Consider the following 18,312-nt stretch of genomic DNA (forward strand, 5'->3'; position numbering starts at 1 on the left):
ATCTTGCTCACCAGATGGTAGAGTTTTGTCAGGACGGGCTCTCCCAAGGCCATCAGTAGTTCTAATGGAATGTTGTCTACTCCGGGGGCCTAGTTTCGACTCAGGTCTTTCAGTGCTCTGTCAAACTGTTCACGCAGTATCGTATCTCCCATTTCATCTTCATCTACATCCTCTTCCATTTCCATAATATTGTCTTCAAGTACATCGCCCTTGTATAGACCCTCTATATACTCCTTCCACCTTTCTGCTTTCCCTTCTTTGCTTAGAACTGGGTTTCCATCTGAGCTCTTGATGTTCATGCAAGTGGTTCTCTTATCTCCAAAGGTCTCTTTAATTTTGCTGTAGGCACTATCTATCTTACCCCTAGTGATACTCGCTTCTACGTCCTTACATTTGTCCTCTTGCCATCCCTGCTCAGCAATTTTGCACTTCCTGTCGATCTCATTTTTGAGATGTTTGTATTCCTTTTTGCCTGCTTCACTTACTGCATTTTTATATTTTCTCCTTTCATCAATTAAATTCAATATATCTTCTGTTACCCAAGGATTTCTACTAGCCCTCGTCTTTTTACCTACTTGATCCTCTGCTGCCTTCACTACTTCATCCCTCAGAGCTACCCATTCTTCTTCTATTGTATTTCTTTCCCCCATTCCTGTCAATTGTTCCCTTATGCTGTCCCTGAAACTCTGTACAACCTCTGGTTTAGTCAGTTTATCCAGGTCCCATCTCCTTAAATTCCCACCTTTTTGCAGTTTCTTCAGTTTTAATCTACAGATCATAAACAATAGATTGTGGTCAGAGTCCACATCTGCTCCTGGAAATGTCTTACAATTTAAAACCTGGTTCCTAAATCTCTGTCTTACCATTATATAATTTATCTGATACGTTTTAGTATCTCCAGGATTCTTCCATGTATACAACCTTCTTTTATGATTCTTGAACCAAGTGTTAGCTATGATTAACTTATGCTCTGTGCAAAATTCTACCAGACGGCTTCCTCTTTCATTTCTTAGCCCCAATCCATATTCACCTACTACATTTCCTTCTCTCCCTTTTCCTACTACCGAATTCCAGTCACCCATGACTATTAAATTTTCGTCACCCTTCACTATCTGAACAATTTCTTTTATTTCATCATACATTTCTTCAATTTCTTCTTCATCTGCAGAGCTAGTTGGCATATAAACTTTTATTACTGTAGTAGGCGTGGGCTTCGTATCTATCTTTGCCACAATAATGCGTTCACTATGCTGCTTGTAGTAGTTTACCCGCATTCCTATTTTCCTCTTCATTATTAAACCTACTCCTGCATTACCTCTATTTGATTTTGTGTTTATAACTCTATAGTCACCTGACCAGAAGTCTTGTTCCTCTTGCCACCGAACTTCACTAATTCCCACTATATCTAACTTTATCCTATCCATTTCCCTTTTTAAATTTTCTAACCTACCTGCCTGATTAAGAGATCTGACATTCCACGCTCCGATCCGTAGAACGCCAGTTTTCTTTCTCCTGATAACGACATCCTATTGAGTAGTCCCCGCCCGGAGATCCGAATGGGGGACTATTTTACCTCTGGAATATTTTACCCAAGAGGACGCCATCATCATTTAACCATACAGTAAAGCTGCATGCCCTCGGGAAAAATTACGGCTGTAGTTTCCCCTTGCTTTCAGCCGTTCGCAGTACCAGCACAGCAAGGCCGTTTTGGTTAGTGTTATAAGGCCAGATCAGTCAATCATCCAGACTGTTGCCCTTGCAACTACTGAAAAGGCTGCTGTCTGTCTTCAGGAACCATACATTTGTCTGGCCGCTCGACAGATACCCCTCCATTGTGGTTGCACCTACGGTACGGCTATCTGTATCGCTGAGGCACGCAAGCCTCCCCACCACCGGCAAGGTCCATGGTTCATGGGGGGGAGGGGGTGCATCAATAACTTTGTTTAATCATGCGACAGTTAGTCTCACCAAGCCTTTCTAAACCTAGCAAGCATCTCACTGCTTACAATGGACAGGAAATTCCGGTGCTTCGACAGTGTCGTCTGCCTGCCACTTACAAATCTCACACTAGCACAGTGAATTTTTCTGTGTTGAAATCAAGAAACAGTGAGAACATATTTGGTTTAGATGCATTTAATTTTTTGGCCTTGGCATCCACGACCATATACTTTCCATATCAGCTTGTGATCCAAAAGACAATGTAGCTAGCTTGTTTAAGGAATTTCCTGAACTATTTTCAGAAGACATGGGAAAAGTTAATAACTTGATAGCATATGTTACTTTGAAAGACAATGTACAGCTTAAGTTTTTTTGGGCCTGCCCTGTTCCGATTGCTTTAAGAGACAAAGTTGTCAGTGAATTGAAAGACTTGCAAGATAATGGTGTAATTGCTCCCATTCAGGCTAATCAATGGGCAAATCCTCTTGTTTTGTTGCCTAAGCCTTCTGGTCACATTCACTTTTGCATTGACTTCAAATCTACAGTCAACCCACAGGCAGTAACCATTACCTCCCCCTGCGGAACTCATGGACAGGCTTGGTGCAGGATGTTACATTTCTGAGATAGATTTGCATCATGCTTGCTTGCAGATTCCATTGGATGCAAAATCACAGAAAGAGTTTGTTGTAAATACATACTTAGGACTGTTCAAGTATTTGTGTTTGCCTTTTGGCAGTGCTTCCACACATGCTACTTTTCAACATTACTTGAAACAGCTGACTGAAAAAGTGCCATTTTGTTCAAACTACCTTGATGGCATTGTTGTCTCAGGTCGTACACCAGAGGAACACATTGACAGTTTGCATACTATTTTTTTGTTGTAGTTTTCAGAAGAGGACTCAAGTGTCATCTCGAAAGTGTGACTTTTTTCAAACTACAGTACTTATGTCATGAGATAAACAGTCATGGTGCACACCCCCTCCAATGTCATTTGCTTGCAATCCATGATCTGCCTGTTCCTCGCAATGTGTCTGAACTGCAGTCAGTACTAGGCAAGATGACGTACTACACTCTGTTCATACCAAATGCCGCTCAGGTTGTGGCTCCATTGCATCCATCGTTTGCATCGCAAAAATGTACTTTTTGTGTGGACTAAAGATTGTCAAGATGCATTTCAGAAACTCAAAAATGCCTTGTTCAGTGACAGATGTTTAGTACATTTTCATCCTGCCAAGCCAGTAGTTTGCAAGTCAACACTTTTTCCTACGGAATTGGCCCTGTTCTTTTGCACAGAATTGGTGCACAAGACAAACATATTGCTTTTGCCTCAAAGATGTTAAATAAAACTCAGTACAATTATTCTCAAACTGAAAATGAAGCTCTTGCTATTGCGTATGGTGTGACAAAATTCCATCACTATTTGTATGACTCAAAGTTCTATTTAGTGGCAGATCACAAGCCTCTGCAGTCCTTGTTTCATCCATCAAAGCCGGTTCCTACAAACACTGTTCAAAAGTTACAATGATGGGCTTTATTGCTTTCACAGTATGAAATTGTGTACAGACCTATTGGCCCAAACGCTGATTTTGATGCATCTGCCGCATCTTGTTGCCAAATTGATGTGCAGGACTCTGAATTGCTTGGAATCTTTTCCCTTGCACTACAGAAAAATTGCACAGGCCATTGAAGCAGACCAAGATCTGATGATTTTGATGCATTATATTCGCATGTCTTGGTCTCGTTCATTGAACAGTACAGCAGTTGTGTGCTGATATTTTGCACATCGGGATAATCTTTCATTTCAAGAGGGTGTGATTCCAGATCAGAATGACAATGGAAATCCCATTTGCTTATTCCCAAAGTGTTGCAAAAGGATGTATTGTGGTTGCTCCACCAAGGACATTGGGGAACTGTTTGCGCTAAACAATTAGGACACCGGCACTGTACTTGGCAGGCATATTGAGCAGATGACATCACAGTGTTGCCCATAAGCAGAGAACCAATCTGCTCCACCACAGACATTCTCAGTTTGGCTTAAGACACAATTGCCATGGCAACGTGTGCACATAGGCTTTGCAGTGGTAGGCACTTTTAGCGAGTTTGCATTTGCGGTGCCTACAGCTTCTACTACATCATGTAGCACTATTCAAACATTGTCCTTAATATTTTGTATCAAAGGTTTGTCAGAAGTACTTGTTTCAGACAATAGACAACAGTTCAGTTCAAGTGATTTTGAACAGTGAACGCAATGGCATTCGTCATCTAACAAGTGCTCCATTTCTCCTGCAGTCCAATGGAGAAGCAGAATGCTTTATACATACTTTCAAGCAACATATGGCCAAGGTTCGCGCTACCCACACACTGGAACAGGCACTGCAACTCTCTTTTGCCTCTTATCACTTCCACCCATGAGACAGACCATCACCGGCGGAACTTCTGCATAGTCACCTCCATCGAATGCTGCTATTTGCTACGTCCACCACAGCATCCGGTGCCACCAATTTTATTCATGGTTTATGGCAACTGTGGGCGCTGGGAAAGAGGGATGATCCAGGAACACATTGGCTCTTATATGTAATTAATTGCAGGTCCCGATGGTTTACAGTGCTGCCATCAGAGCCAAATTCATGCTTGTCATTCTGCCTGTGATTCTGCTGCTTTTCTTCCTCCAGATTCACAACCTTGTGGAACTGCATGGCTTTCGCAGCCACCCACTGGTGCGACCAGGGGACCCCAGGAGGCGCAGATGGATGATGCGCCCTCACCCCTGCTGTGCTCGCTCGCCGACCCCATGGACCTGAACCCACCATTGCCCTCGCCATTCTTGCCCCAAGATATACCCTCAGGCCTGGATGTGTGCCCTGCCAGCAGTTTTCAGGAGGCTGTTTCTGTTGGCTTGCAAGCCAGATGGAAGGGTATGGTTGGGAGTACGCCGTCCTCCACAGCTACGGCTTCCGACTCATCTCTAAGGCCAGCATCTTGCCTCCCTCCTTGTTGTCAATTGCAGCCTCACTATACAACAGTGGTGCAATATTTCAAGGGGGGAGGTAAGTGCTGGTGTGAGCTGTTGCCAGCACACTATGCAGCAAAGGGGTTGTGAGAAGATCGATAGAGGCCAAAGTCAGACTCGCAAGAAATGCGCCATCAATGCCCTCTTGGCCTCCAGTATTGACATTGTCGTTGCAGACCAGAGGGCCTAGTGAGTTCCAGTTAGTAATCAAATGAGTCAACTAGTCTAGTCATCAGTCACAGCCCAGAGGGAGTTGCAATAGGAGTTAGCTTTGCCTCTAGCGCAGAGATAGGCAGCACGTAGTGACCAGAATAGTGTACATAGCAGACTTGTACTTCACCAGTTGTGAGGCTAACATGGTCTATTATGGAGAGCTTGTACCACAACACCTGGACTGTCTTAAGTATTTTTCTATTCTTATGAATAAAGAACCCAATTAATATATGTGTGAAGTTGGTGTTATAGAAAGAGGATACCGGCGACCAACCAACATCCTCTCCTTGCTTCCCATGTTACAAGCCTACAGAATCAATGAGATGACACAAAAAAGGGAAGTGTGGGGGAGTAACAACTGTAGAGGGAGAACAACGGCTGAATAAAGTATGCAGGTTCAAATGGTTGTAGGTTTCAGTAGTTGTACAGAAATGAAGAGAGTTGCAGAGGATTGACTAGCATAGAGAGCTGCCCCAAGGCAGTCTTTGGACTGAATAGCACAACAACAACACATAACCAATGATATTAGAGAGTGTAAACAAAGTGGTTGCTCTTTAGGCAGTAAGTGATAATGGATGTTTTCTGTTCTTCGTGTATCCTATACTATATGTGCATTTGCTGTACAAAATGCAGCCCTACAGGATCAAATAAAGTTTAATTCAATTCAGTACCTCTGGCAATAGCAATAAATACAGAAGATAACATTATTAAAGTGCTACAAATTGACACTGCTATACTGATACATGAACTATCATTACTGAAGGATGAAAATCTTGAGCTGAAGAGTAGTAAAATATGTAATTGTGTGAATTTTCTAGTGGTAAAGTGAAGCCTCAAAAGCATGCACAGTGAAACAAGAAAATATAACCACAAAAGCCTGCAAAGTGATGAATCCCAGGTATCAGCAAACACATCCATAGCAGTTACTGAAGAAGAACTAGCTGAAAATTCTAAACCAGTAAGTAAATATCAGTCGATATGGGTAAGATACAACAAAAGCAAAAATTAGTCACAAAATAGTGAAAGGATAAAGAGAAAAAGGAATTTCTCATAATAGGCAGCTCTGTGTACCTGATGCAAAAATTTACTTCCATCCTGCACTCAAGTTCCATCAATTGAAAAACATCTGACCTGAAATGACAGATCTCTTGATGAAACCCTCAGGAACTACGCACATCAAAAAAAGTTTTGAACTCCTGAATATAGACATTGACTGTGGATATTGTATCACAGACACAGTCCCTTTGACTGTTGAGAGATGTCACTAAACTTGCCCAAAGATGTAAACAACCATGATTGAGCAGTGCTTAATAGATGGAGGGGGCCCAACAGCCAATCAGTTTCAATCATTCCACCAAGAAGGAAGTGCGTGGCTTGTGTTATCATAGTTAAACCATGCCTAGATGGCCAATACCGCAGTTTAATCATGTCCACATTGTTACTTTGTGCCAGGAAGGGCTCTCAACAATGGAAGTGTCCAGGCGTCTCAGACTGAACCAAAGTGATGTTGTTTGGACATGGAGGAGATACAGAGAGACAGGAACTGTCAATGATATGTCTCGCTCAGGCCACCCAAGGGCTACTACTGCAGTGGATGATCACTAACTACAGATGATGGCTCGGAGGGACCATAACAGCAATGCCACCATGTTGAATAATGTTTTTCTTGCAGCCACAGGATGTCATGTTACAACTCAAACTGCGCAATAGGCTGCATGATGTGCAGCTTCACTCCCAACGTCCATGGCGAGGTCCATCTTTGCAACCACAACACCATGCAGCACGGTAAAGATGGGCCCAACAACATGCCAAATGGACCGCTCAGGATTGGCATCATGTTCTCTTCACCGATGAGTGTCGCATATGCCTTCCACCAGACAATCGTCGGAGACATGTTTGGAAGCAATGCATCCAGGCTGAAGGCCTTAGACACACTGTCCAGCAAGTGCAGCAAGGTGGAAGTTCCCTGCCATTTTGGGGTGGCATTATGTGGGGCCGACATACGCTGCTCGTGGTCATAGAAGGCACCGTAACGGCTGTACAATATGTGAATGCCATCCTCCAACCGATAGTGCAACTATGTCGACAGCATACTGGTGTGGCATTCGTTTTCATGGATGACAGTTCATGCCCCCACCATGCACATCTTGTGAATGACTTCCTTCAGGATAACATCGCTTGACTAGAGTGGCCAGCATGTTCTCCTGACATGAACCCTATCGAATATGCCTGGGATAGATTGAAAAGGGCTGTTTATGGATGACATGACCCACCAACCAGTCTGAGGGATCTACGCCGAATCGCCATTGAGGAGTGGGACAATTTGGATCAACACTACCTTGATGAACTTGTGGATAGTATGCCACAACAAATACAGGCATGCATCAATGCAAGAGGATGTGCTACTGGGTATTAGAGGTACTGGTGTGTACAGCAATCTGGAGCACCACCTCTGAAGTTCTCGCTGCATGATGGTACAACATGCAATGTGTGGTTTTCATGAGCAATAAATAGGACAAAAATGATGTTTATGTTGATCTCTATTCCAATTTTCTGTACAAGTTCTGGAACTCTCGGAACTGAGGTGATGCAAAACTTTTTTGGATGTGTGTATATAGGGTGTGTTTATACATGTGGGGACAAATTCACTCCATAGTAATGGTGAGGAACAATGTGTCAGTGAAGCTACAAATATTATTCAAACTGCCAGGAATTAATACATGGCTTGTAGGCTTGTAATTTGTAGCATAATATACATGTCAGTAACTGGTAAGTATGTAGATGTGTTAAATTCTAATATTAGAGAGCACTGCAATAAATTAGTAGCAACATTCATAGCCCCAATAAGTTTTTAAGTAACTTATGTCCAGGGGAAAATGGTTTGCACTGTAATAGGCTAAACACAAGATGTTTAGCAAAATGGTAACTGACACTTGCCAGATCCTAAAAAGTAAAGGAAATTAATAACCAGTTATGGGGATGTGAAATTATACTAGGCACAAAAAGCCCAGGGCCAAAAGACTTTATAAGCAAAATTGTGCTGAATACTATTCATACAGTTCCAACTACATATTTCATGTATTATGTGGTACAACGTAAATGGTCTACATGTTGACTACTGAAATAATAGAAATTATAAAATTGACAAAATGCAATTTAGTCTGTCTGAATGAAGGAATGTTACAGTTGTTTGTCTGAATGAACATTGGTTGGCAGGAGATACATTAAACATTGTAAATGAAGTTGAAAAGTGAGGGCAGCTACAGTTTCAGAAAAAAGTAAAATGCATAGAAACTTTTATGTACTTGTTAATTTTAATAAAAAATATACAGAAAGAAATGATTTAAATTATTTAATTGAAAAATATAATTTTGAAGGTTGCATGAAGAGCTAGGTTACTGTAATTTCCAGTTATAGAAGCCAAGGAAAAGTGACATTTGAATGTTTCCTGTATGCATTTCATAGTTATCTCAAATATGTAAGTAAAGAAAAAAAGTAATGGCAACTAACATCAACATCAATGTTGTAAGTGAAAGCCGAAGACATAAAAATACATAGATTTAATCAAATAACACGGCTTCAAACCAAATTTCTCACAGTCTATGAAAGAAAATGCTCAATCAGCAACATGTGTAGATAATATTTGTGAGGGTTCAGAATTCCAATGAATTAAATTCGAAATTTTATCACAGATATTAAAGTTGGGAAATTTTCTGTACCTTCATAGACTACATATGTGCAAGCATCCATACAATTACTTTTGTTACAGCTCTAATAAGAATTTAATGGGTCAAAAGATGTTATTTGTATTAATATTATATCTTAAATATGTGCAAATATTTGTTTTGTATTTTATTATTTGTTTGAGGCTCTCCTTGAACAGTGAGTGGTGGGTAAGTTTGATAGCAGACATTCCTACACCACAGCAGGTGTTGCGTGGAGCTACTAACACCATACAGAGTACCACTGAGGGTCTCAGACTGCCACATTCCATGGATATGAAGTCAACAGTTTAAACAAATGAAATACATATTGTTATAAATTCTTCATGTGTGGAGTGTGAGCCTAGTCACTGTTCTGGCCAGATAATTGTACTTGTATGGAATATCGGCATGCTTTCTGGTGAGGGGTGGGGGAATAAAAAAAATAAATAAATAAATAAATAAAAAACACACATAATTTTAATTTTCACTTAACAATATGTCAGAATTGGAATCACTTTCAACGTCCAGAATATGCATCTTTTCGCATTTCTTTCCATTCATTATTCTAAATGTTTCATTTTTGGTATTACAGTACAAGTTCAATTTTTTTTATAAACAAGTGGTCACATAACACAGTACAACTGACATCAAATTTAAATGCAGAAATGAAAATTATTGGTCATGTACAGAGCAAACTTATGCAAATCTCCTACCATGTTGTAATATGACACATAAACACATACCTGGCTGCAGCAGGCAGCTGCTGGGTCACCAGAAGATGTCAAGCTGCCACACCAAAATTCATTCCCTGGCAGCGCATTGCCATCCCATGCATATGAAACTACAAGCAGCTGCTCAGGATTGTCTACCAGCCGCGACTGCGGCTCAGCTTGTGAAAATCGCACTCTTACATGACCCACGCGGCCACCATCTCCAACACCACGCAGTGTTGCACCCTCCGAAAACCAGGCAAATCGCACCTCAGAAATATGTGAAAGTGATGGTAGCAGACGCTGAATGCAACTAGCAAATGCGTCAAGGAAATGGCGTTCCTGTGAAACAATATTAGGGTAACAAATTAGAAAACAGTTCTTTCTTACCTGTAAGCATAACCAACTGAACTTTCTGCCTTGGTTCAACACATACACACACACACTCTCTCTCTCTCTCTCTCTCTCTCTCTCTCTCTCTCTCTCTCTCTCTCTCTCTCACACACACACACACACACACACACACACACACACACACACACACACACACACACAGCTGAACAAGAAAGAAAGTGCCACCAGATATATAATAAATGATGTGTTGCACACAGTGACTTACTTTAACTTTTGCAATAACACATTTCATCCAGTTTTGTACTGTTAACAGTAGAACTGTTTGATTAATTATTTATAAAAATAAAATGTATTAGAAACAAAATGTTGTCATATGGCAGTGTGGTTTCAATTGCTTGAGACTGCAGTCGTGTGTGGGAGTTGTGCTTGCGTGAATGTGTCTGTGTGCGTCTGTCGTCTGTTTTTGATTAAGGTCTTACTGGCTGAAAGCTTTATTTGTGACAGTCTGTTTGTTGTGCCTATCTGCGGCTCAGTATCTCTGCTATATTGTGAGTAGCAACTTTCACCGGCCAGAGTGGCTGAGCTGTTCTAGGAGCTACAGTCTGGAACCGCGCGACCGCTGTGGTCACAGGTTCGAATCCTGCCTCGGGCATGGATGTGTGTGATGTCCTTAGGTTAGTTAGGTTTAAGTAGTTCTAAGTTCTAGGGGACTGATGACCTCAGAAATTAAGTCCCATAGTGCTCATAGCCACTTGAACCAAGTAGCAACTTCCCTTTTCATAATATTGTCAGATGTATACATTGATGAAAAAAATAAGTAGAAAATCCATACAGCAGAAATTCTGAGACATTTAATTTCAGCTAATCAACATCATGAAAATGTATGTTAACTTTAGAAATATAACAAGAATGTGCTACGGAATGTTGGTTAAGCACTCAGTTATGTAAAACGTATTCATTTTTCCATAACAGAATTTTATGTGATCAATTTAAATTTGTAAGTGATACAGATATTCACAAATACAATACTAAATATAAAAATGTTCTACTCTTTAGTGAGTCTAATTTTTGCATGAATAAGGGAGAAATACACCATTTCAGAATTCTCTGACAACTTATGAACTGAATTAACCTGTTAGACAAATAGGAGCATTGTAACCACAACAGCTTTTGTGACACACTTGAAATAGGCCTTTTGGAGAGAATATTAAATATAAATAGGAGACATGTTTTAAAATGTAGATTAAAGTTGTTTGTCCTTGAGAGTTTCTTGCATACTGGTACCATAGAGGAATTCTTGAGTAGGTACAAAGAGGTAGTCAGTTACAAAGGTGTAAATGGTGAGGATAAAATGTTTTTAATAATGACGTTCAGTTTTTGTTAAAATCATACTGCACTATACATTCCAGATAATAAAGTTTATTATAAATATGATCCATGAAATATGGAACTAACTAATTAAATGTTTCTCCTACACCACAGTGGATTGATTTAGTTACAAGGGACAAATCTATCACTGTCACCACTGCCAAGCAGTTTCATACGGCTGAGAACAACAACTTGCCTCTTAAGTATCTGAAGCATATTGCTTTGTTAGCTCAGAATTTTTATTTACCAATGATCTTCTGTAAAAGTCTAGCATATTATTATGGAACAATTTTATTTATATCAGGAAGATGAATGGAATATCAACCTAACACAGCACTCATCTGTAGAACTTTACTTTCATTTTGATGTTAAGAGCAGTGACACAATAAAATCAATCTCATAATGAAAATTATATTTAACACTACGCCTCAGTGTCTTGATTTATGAGAATTTCTAACTACATCATGTTTTGGAGAATCTGCCTTTAATTCACAAAAGGGTGAGTATAGGATTGTTTCATCGTGTATCCAATCAAGTAAAATAACCAATGACTACCTAAAGGTGTGTTTACACCTGTGTGAATTTCCATGTGCACTACGTGCATGCAGCCATTTCACAAAGAGGCAAGGAGGTACACGCACCAGTGCAAAGTCATGCATGCTTCTGAATTGTGCACACGGGGGTGCAGGAGTCTCCCCAGATCAGACAGGGAGACACATACCTCACTTGCGTGTACGGCAAGCGCAGACATGCAGTAACCAGTCACAGAATGCACAGGTATAAACGTGCCTTAAGAAAGCTTTTAAATAGATCACGATTATTTATATCGATATTAACTATTGCATTTACACAAAGATCATTTTTGAGAAAAATGCTGAGATGTTACAGTTTATAATTGGTGTCAATGTAATCATTTCTCAAACTGACAACATACACTACAGGAATAACAAAGTAGTTTGCTAAAAATGTGAGAATGAATATAATTAATAACAGAGCACCACAAACAAGGATTTTTAAAAGAATTATATCATGTTCACTATCAGCTATATTATTTATTACAATATCCATGATTGCAATTTGGAGCTTGGGTCATTATAAAGTGGTAATATGAGGAAAAACAGCAGTTCACAACATTAATAAATGAGTAAAATGAATGTGAATCATCACATACACCACCAGTGTATAAGAAGTGGGATTAAATCTCTCAAAACTAGATTCATCATTTCTGCACATTTCATAACGTACACTGTAATGGTCAAAAACACGAGGGAATTCATTTTTGTATTAACAAAGAAGTTGAATAACAAGTTCAACATGCTATTATAGGTCAAAATTACATCAAATAAATATTTCATCCAAAAATGTTTGCAACTGATTTGAAGGATGAGTGAGTAGGAAAATTCTTGAGGATTCTGACCTGATGCTTTGAAATGCGCCATACTCCAAGGCCTGCTCCCACAATGTGCACTAGGGCAGTGGTTCCAGCAGCCTCAGCACGAGATGCAGCTTCCAGTAGCAGAGTTTCAAAGCTGACAGACATTCGCCGCTGGTACAACATATTGTCAAACAGTAGGGTATCTCTATCTCCTAACTGCAGCTCCACATAGCGATCAATACCACCACTGCCTGTGGAATAAATGAATTACATTTATGGCAAAGTACTCACTTCATTTGACTTGTTTAGTTGGACTACACATACAAACAGATTTCTACACCTGCACCTTCACTTATACTTCACAAACCACTGTAAAGTGGATAGCAGAAGATACTTCCACTGTGTCATGTATTCAAGCATCTTCTCATTTTATTCACTTATGGAACACGGGACAAATTATTGTTTAGAGACTCAAAATTTCATCAAAATGAAATATTTGTTGGTGGAGGTAAATCAACTAGGGGATTATTAATAATTTTAATTAAAGGGTGTGTCTGTGCACAATGTAATTAGTCAAATTTTGTTTTTGAGATCTCTATAAGAGCAATTTATAGGGGGTTGTAGTATACTCGTAGATTCCTCACTTACTGCTGATTCTTGAAACCTTGTAGGAAGGCTTCCATGAGAAATTCTGCATCTATCTTCAGGTGTCTGCTACTTCAGGTTTTCCAGCATATGCATAATGCTCTCTCATGGATCAGTTTCATACCTGTGACTGTTTGTGCTAGCCTCCCTTCTATACATTCAATATTTTTTGTTAATCTTATTTTGTGTAGGTTCCATATACTTAAACAGTATTCCATGATGGGTCACATGAGTGTTCTACAAGCAGTTTCCTTCAGGACAGACTGAAACTTCCTTGTATCATACCAATGAAATGAAGTCTGCCACATTCTTTACCTATGACTGCGTGCATATGATCATTCCATTTCATATCGCTACAAATCGTTACACCCAGATATTTGAACGAGTTAACTGAATCCAACTATCACACAGTGATATTGTACTCATAGGGTACTTCAATTTTTTGTTTTGTGAAATGCACAATCCTACATTTCTGAACATCTAAAGCAAGTTGCAATCCTTGCATCATACTGAAATCTTACCATGATCTGGCTGCATATCTGTTGTAGTCATATATCATTCCACGGGAGTGAGATGTATCTCTACCTTTTCTTGCTGGTGAATGATACTCATAACAAAATACTGTACATAGAAAGAAAATAATAATATAATATGTACAGTACAAATGTGCAGATACTATGGATTGGTTTTATTTTTATTGTGCATGTGGTGAGTCATACTGAAAGATGAGTGCTCTTCAGCATGGAATGGCAATCACTGCACCATTTCGAGAGGAAATAGCTGCTTGGACAAGGAAATAAATATTCTATGGACCGCCATTCTGCCCTGGGGATCATGGAATTCCCAAGAACTCGTATATCAAGAACAGAAAAACATTGTAATGGAAATGAGGTGAAATTTGTGATAAAAACTGATCTTTTGAATAAAAGCATTAATATGTTCAATTAATATGAGAGACTCATGTACTTATAGTGGAAGATAATACATGTTAATCCACGATAATGTGGAGATTTTATTCATAAAATGTAGTGTAGAAGATACTGTATTTTTGGAATTTAAAGTAATTATTACAGTGTTGTTCAAGAAGCCCGGAAGACCTGAGAGATATACGGTAATACTACTAATGTAGTTACACTCTCCTATCACCACCTACACCAGTCATGTAACTGGCAAACTGTATAATTTCAAAGGGAGAGCCATCATGAAATGACATGTCATACACCAGCTGTTATGTAAACACTGTTTAGCCTTTCACATCAGCATGACTACCACTAAGTCATCAGTTAGGATGAATGGGCATAGGCAGAGGGTGTATACCAGCAACATACAGTATCCTGTTGCAGAGCATGATCTGGAACATGACAGTCATGACCTCGGTGCCTGTTTCACCACACGCGCCATCTGGTTTCTTCCCCCAGATACCAGTTTCTCAGAACTCCGCAAGTGGGAACTAGTGCTACAACATGTCCTTGGTTCTCATGACCCACCTGGCCATATTTTATGTTAATTTCTTCTGTTTCAACATTTCTCACAGTAACTACTCCTTTCTAGTTTTCCACATCTTTCATTTTCTGAACATCTATTTTTCACCATCCCCCTCCCATGTCTGTTATGTACAGTGCACTTAGTTTACACTCTTATTAACTCATGCACAAGATTTTAGCAGTAATCTCTGTCTTGCATATTACCCAGTCTTGCTCCTTTAAGCTATCAAGGTTTTCAAATTGTGCCTGGTGCATTCCCCAACGATCAGTCTTTCATTCTCATCCCATTCAGTAAGTCTCCCCTGACCTGTAGTTCTGGGTGACTTTCTGAACTCTAACCCTTTTTGTAAATCTCTCCAGTCCTTTTCCGAAAGGTAACTATATTGTGTGCTGTTTGAGGCTTTCCTGGCATAGTATCTGCTTGAAAGTTTCACAGGCATTGCGTTGCATGGTATTGTTTGAACTGCACAATGTTTCCGAGAGGCAGCTGCTTGTCATCTTCAGGCACTAATGTTCCTAGCTATTGTGGCTTGTCAATTTACATATTGTCCACTAGAAAAATGTAGTTGCCAAAGGTCAGGGCTAGAATATTATTGTACAGGATGTCAACATCTAGTGCCCCTGGTGGGTAAAGGGGCTGTGGACTCTGCATGTGCAGTACAGGAAGGTTGACCACAAACCACAGATCTCCACCATACATGAACAGATGAGGTGTTGGTATCCAGCTTAACTGTCATGGCATCAGTTCCCCATCTGCACTAACCCATTGCATTTGTCTGCACCCGATTATGTCTCTGTGCCACAAATTCTGGTTCTATGATTTACTGAGTTGAAATTCCATGTATCTTTAAATCAAGTCTTTAGAAGAATTATCCATAGAGCAGAGTGACTTGAAACTTCTCAGTGAAACTACTGAAGATGTAAGAAAAGAGCTGAAAGGCAATAACTAGGATTCCAACACCCAACGAGAACACTGACACCGATGAAAGAAAAGCATTCCAATCTTTAAGAGAAGACACACAAATGGTGATTTTATCTGCTGACAAGGGAAACATTACTGTTCTTCTGTCTGTAACATCTCATTACATCTTATTTTGGCAAGATGATGGATTTACTTCAGGGTTCAACACATCATCATACGCAGAAGGATCCAAAAACACACTGCTGTATAAGACATCTGTTCTTCTTAAATCCAGCCAGTTTCCTGACCATCTGAAAAAAAGCTTAAGAGTACAAATGCCAACTCTGCCAAGACTTCATGGTCTGCCAAAGACACATAAGGAAAGAATTGTGCTTTTCCACATTGTGATCGAACAAAACATTTGGCATATCTTTTGATCCCTTTGATAGGGAAATGTGAAAACCTTACATGGAATTTAGATTTTATTTGGTGACTGAAGAACCTGTGCCTTAAAATGAATGGTCTCTTTGTTTGCACGATTGCCTCTGGTGGATTCACTACATCCCATAGGAGCTCCTTCACACATGGCACATGCCTCTAGAAACTTTCTGCATGACACTGAGATACTCTCATGGCCACCAAGAATGGTAGATCAGTCCCTGATAGAACTTTGTAGGGCCAGCTTGGACTTTTACTTCACCCCAGTGCCAATTCAGAACATCAAGGACCAGCTTGCCTCAGGAAAAGGGCTGGTTTAAGGCACAAATGACACAAGTCACTGCTTTGGCACCAAACTGAGAGGGGTGTCAGAGGCATCACAACTGTAAGATTTCTGTGCAGGACATATCACTTGCAGCACCAAGCTGAGATGGGTGCCCAGGTGCAGGATTTCTATGCAGTGTGCATCTCAATTAGTAGTAAAAACTGACGAGGTGAAAGTGTATGAGGGAAAAGGAAGGGAGCCACCAAATGATAAGTGGAAAAGTATTCTTGAACTGACCCTGCTCAGGAGAGGATACATTTTTATGACACCCTTTACAATGGTGTCAGTGCATGCATCCAGCTGAGGTGTGGTGCAACATTATACTGCTAAGTAGACTCATTCTCCCATATTCTTTGCAAATGTGACTCCATTTCAAAATTGCTCAAATAACAACACATATTTTCTCAACCAGGGATGTTTCATTTAGTTTTCTCCTCCCCTTGTGTGTGCTTCAGCTTTTCTATCAGGAAGCAAATTTACAGAAGAGTGGAAAAACTGGTAGAAACCAACTTAAGGGGAATATCGGTTTGGGTCTGGAGAAATGTAAGAACATGCAAGGCCATACTGACCGTACAGTTTATCTTAGAAGATAGACTGAAGAAAGTTTAACCTACAGTTATATCATTTGTGGATTTAGAGAAAGCTTTTCACTCTGCTAACTGGAATATACTATTTGAAATTATGGAGGTAACAGAGGTAAATTACGGAGAGAGAATAGTTATCTTCAACTTGTACAGAAATCAGACTTCAGTTATAAGAGTCAAAGAGATAAAAGGGCAACAGCACTACAGAAGATATTCAAATCAATGTTGTAGCCTATCCATAACGTTATTAAATCTATACACTTAGTGAGCAGTAAAGGGAACCAAAGAGAAAAGTGGATGCTTTTTCTCAATGATGTTCTATTTCTGTCAAGGACAACAGAGGACATGAAAAAGCAGTTGAACAGAATGACTACTGTCTTGAAAAGAGTTTGTAAGATGAATATGAACAAAACTAAAACAAGGGTAACAGAATGTAATAAATTTAAAACACGTAATGCAGAGGTAATTAAATTAGGAAATGACACAATGAAAGTAGATGACGAGTTTTGCTATTTGGACAGCAAATTAACTGGTGATGGCTAAAGTAGAGAGGAATGATGACAGGAAAAAAAGCATTTCTGCAAAAGAGAAATTTGTCAAGTCTTTTCTGAATATATTTGTAAGTACTGGAGCCTTGGATGATAAGATGATAATAAGCTTTCAAAATATGATGCTGTAAAAGGATTTTGAAAGGTATCTAGGTAGACTGAATAACTAATGAGGTGTAGTCAACCTAAGTCTCTGCTCCACAAACCACCTTACAGTGTATGGTGGAGGTTACTTTGTGTCCAGCTATCACTGTCCCCTTCTCCTGTCCCACCTGCAAATGGTTTGCAGGAAGAACCAAAACAGTTGCTGGAAAGTCTCCATCTACATCTACATCAACATACATACTCCGTAATCCACCATACGGTGCATGGCGGAGGGTACCTCGTTCCACAACTAACATCTTCTCTCCCTGTTCCACTCCCAAACAGAACGAGGGAAAAATGACTGCCTATATGCCTCTGTACGAGCGCTAATCTCTCTTATCTTATCTTTGTGGTCTTTCTGCGAAATGTAAGTTGGCGGCAGTAAAATTGTACTGCAGTCAGCCTAAGATGCTGGTTCTCTAAATTTCATCAGTAGCGATTCATGAAAAGAACGCCTCCTTTCCTCTAGAGACTCCCACCCGAGTTCCTGAAGCATTTCCGTAACACTCGCATATCAGTAACAAATCTAGCAGCCCACCTCTTAATTGCTTCTATGTCCTCCCTCAATCCG

At 39.9% G+C, this 18,312-nt stretch overlaps 1 protein-coding gene across 1 annotated transcript in view; it reads right to left on the reverse strand.

The window, feature by feature from the left end:
• LOC124799085 overlaps positions 1-18,312 on the reverse strand; it is a gene marked incomplete at its 5' end in the record, with an annotated part of 109,040 nt that overhangs the window by 12,071 nt on the left and 78,657 nt on the right. Inside the window, 2 exons of the mRNA XM_047262623.1 lie at positions 9,609-9,917; positions 12,715-12,923. Coding sequence (XP_047118579.1) covers positions 9,609-9,917; positions 12,715-12,923 — 518 coding nt within the window. The remainder of the gene's footprint in view (positions 1-9,608; positions 9,918-12,714; positions 12,924-18,312) is intronic.

The sequence above is a fragment of the Schistocerca piceifrons genome, chromosome 5 (assembly GCF_021461385.2).
Source record: "Schistocerca piceifrons isolate TAMUIC-IGC-003096 chromosome 5, iqSchPice1.1, whole genome shotgun sequence".
NCBI lineage: Eukaryota > Metazoa > Arthropoda > Insecta > Orthoptera > Acrididae > Schistocerca > Schistocerca piceifrons.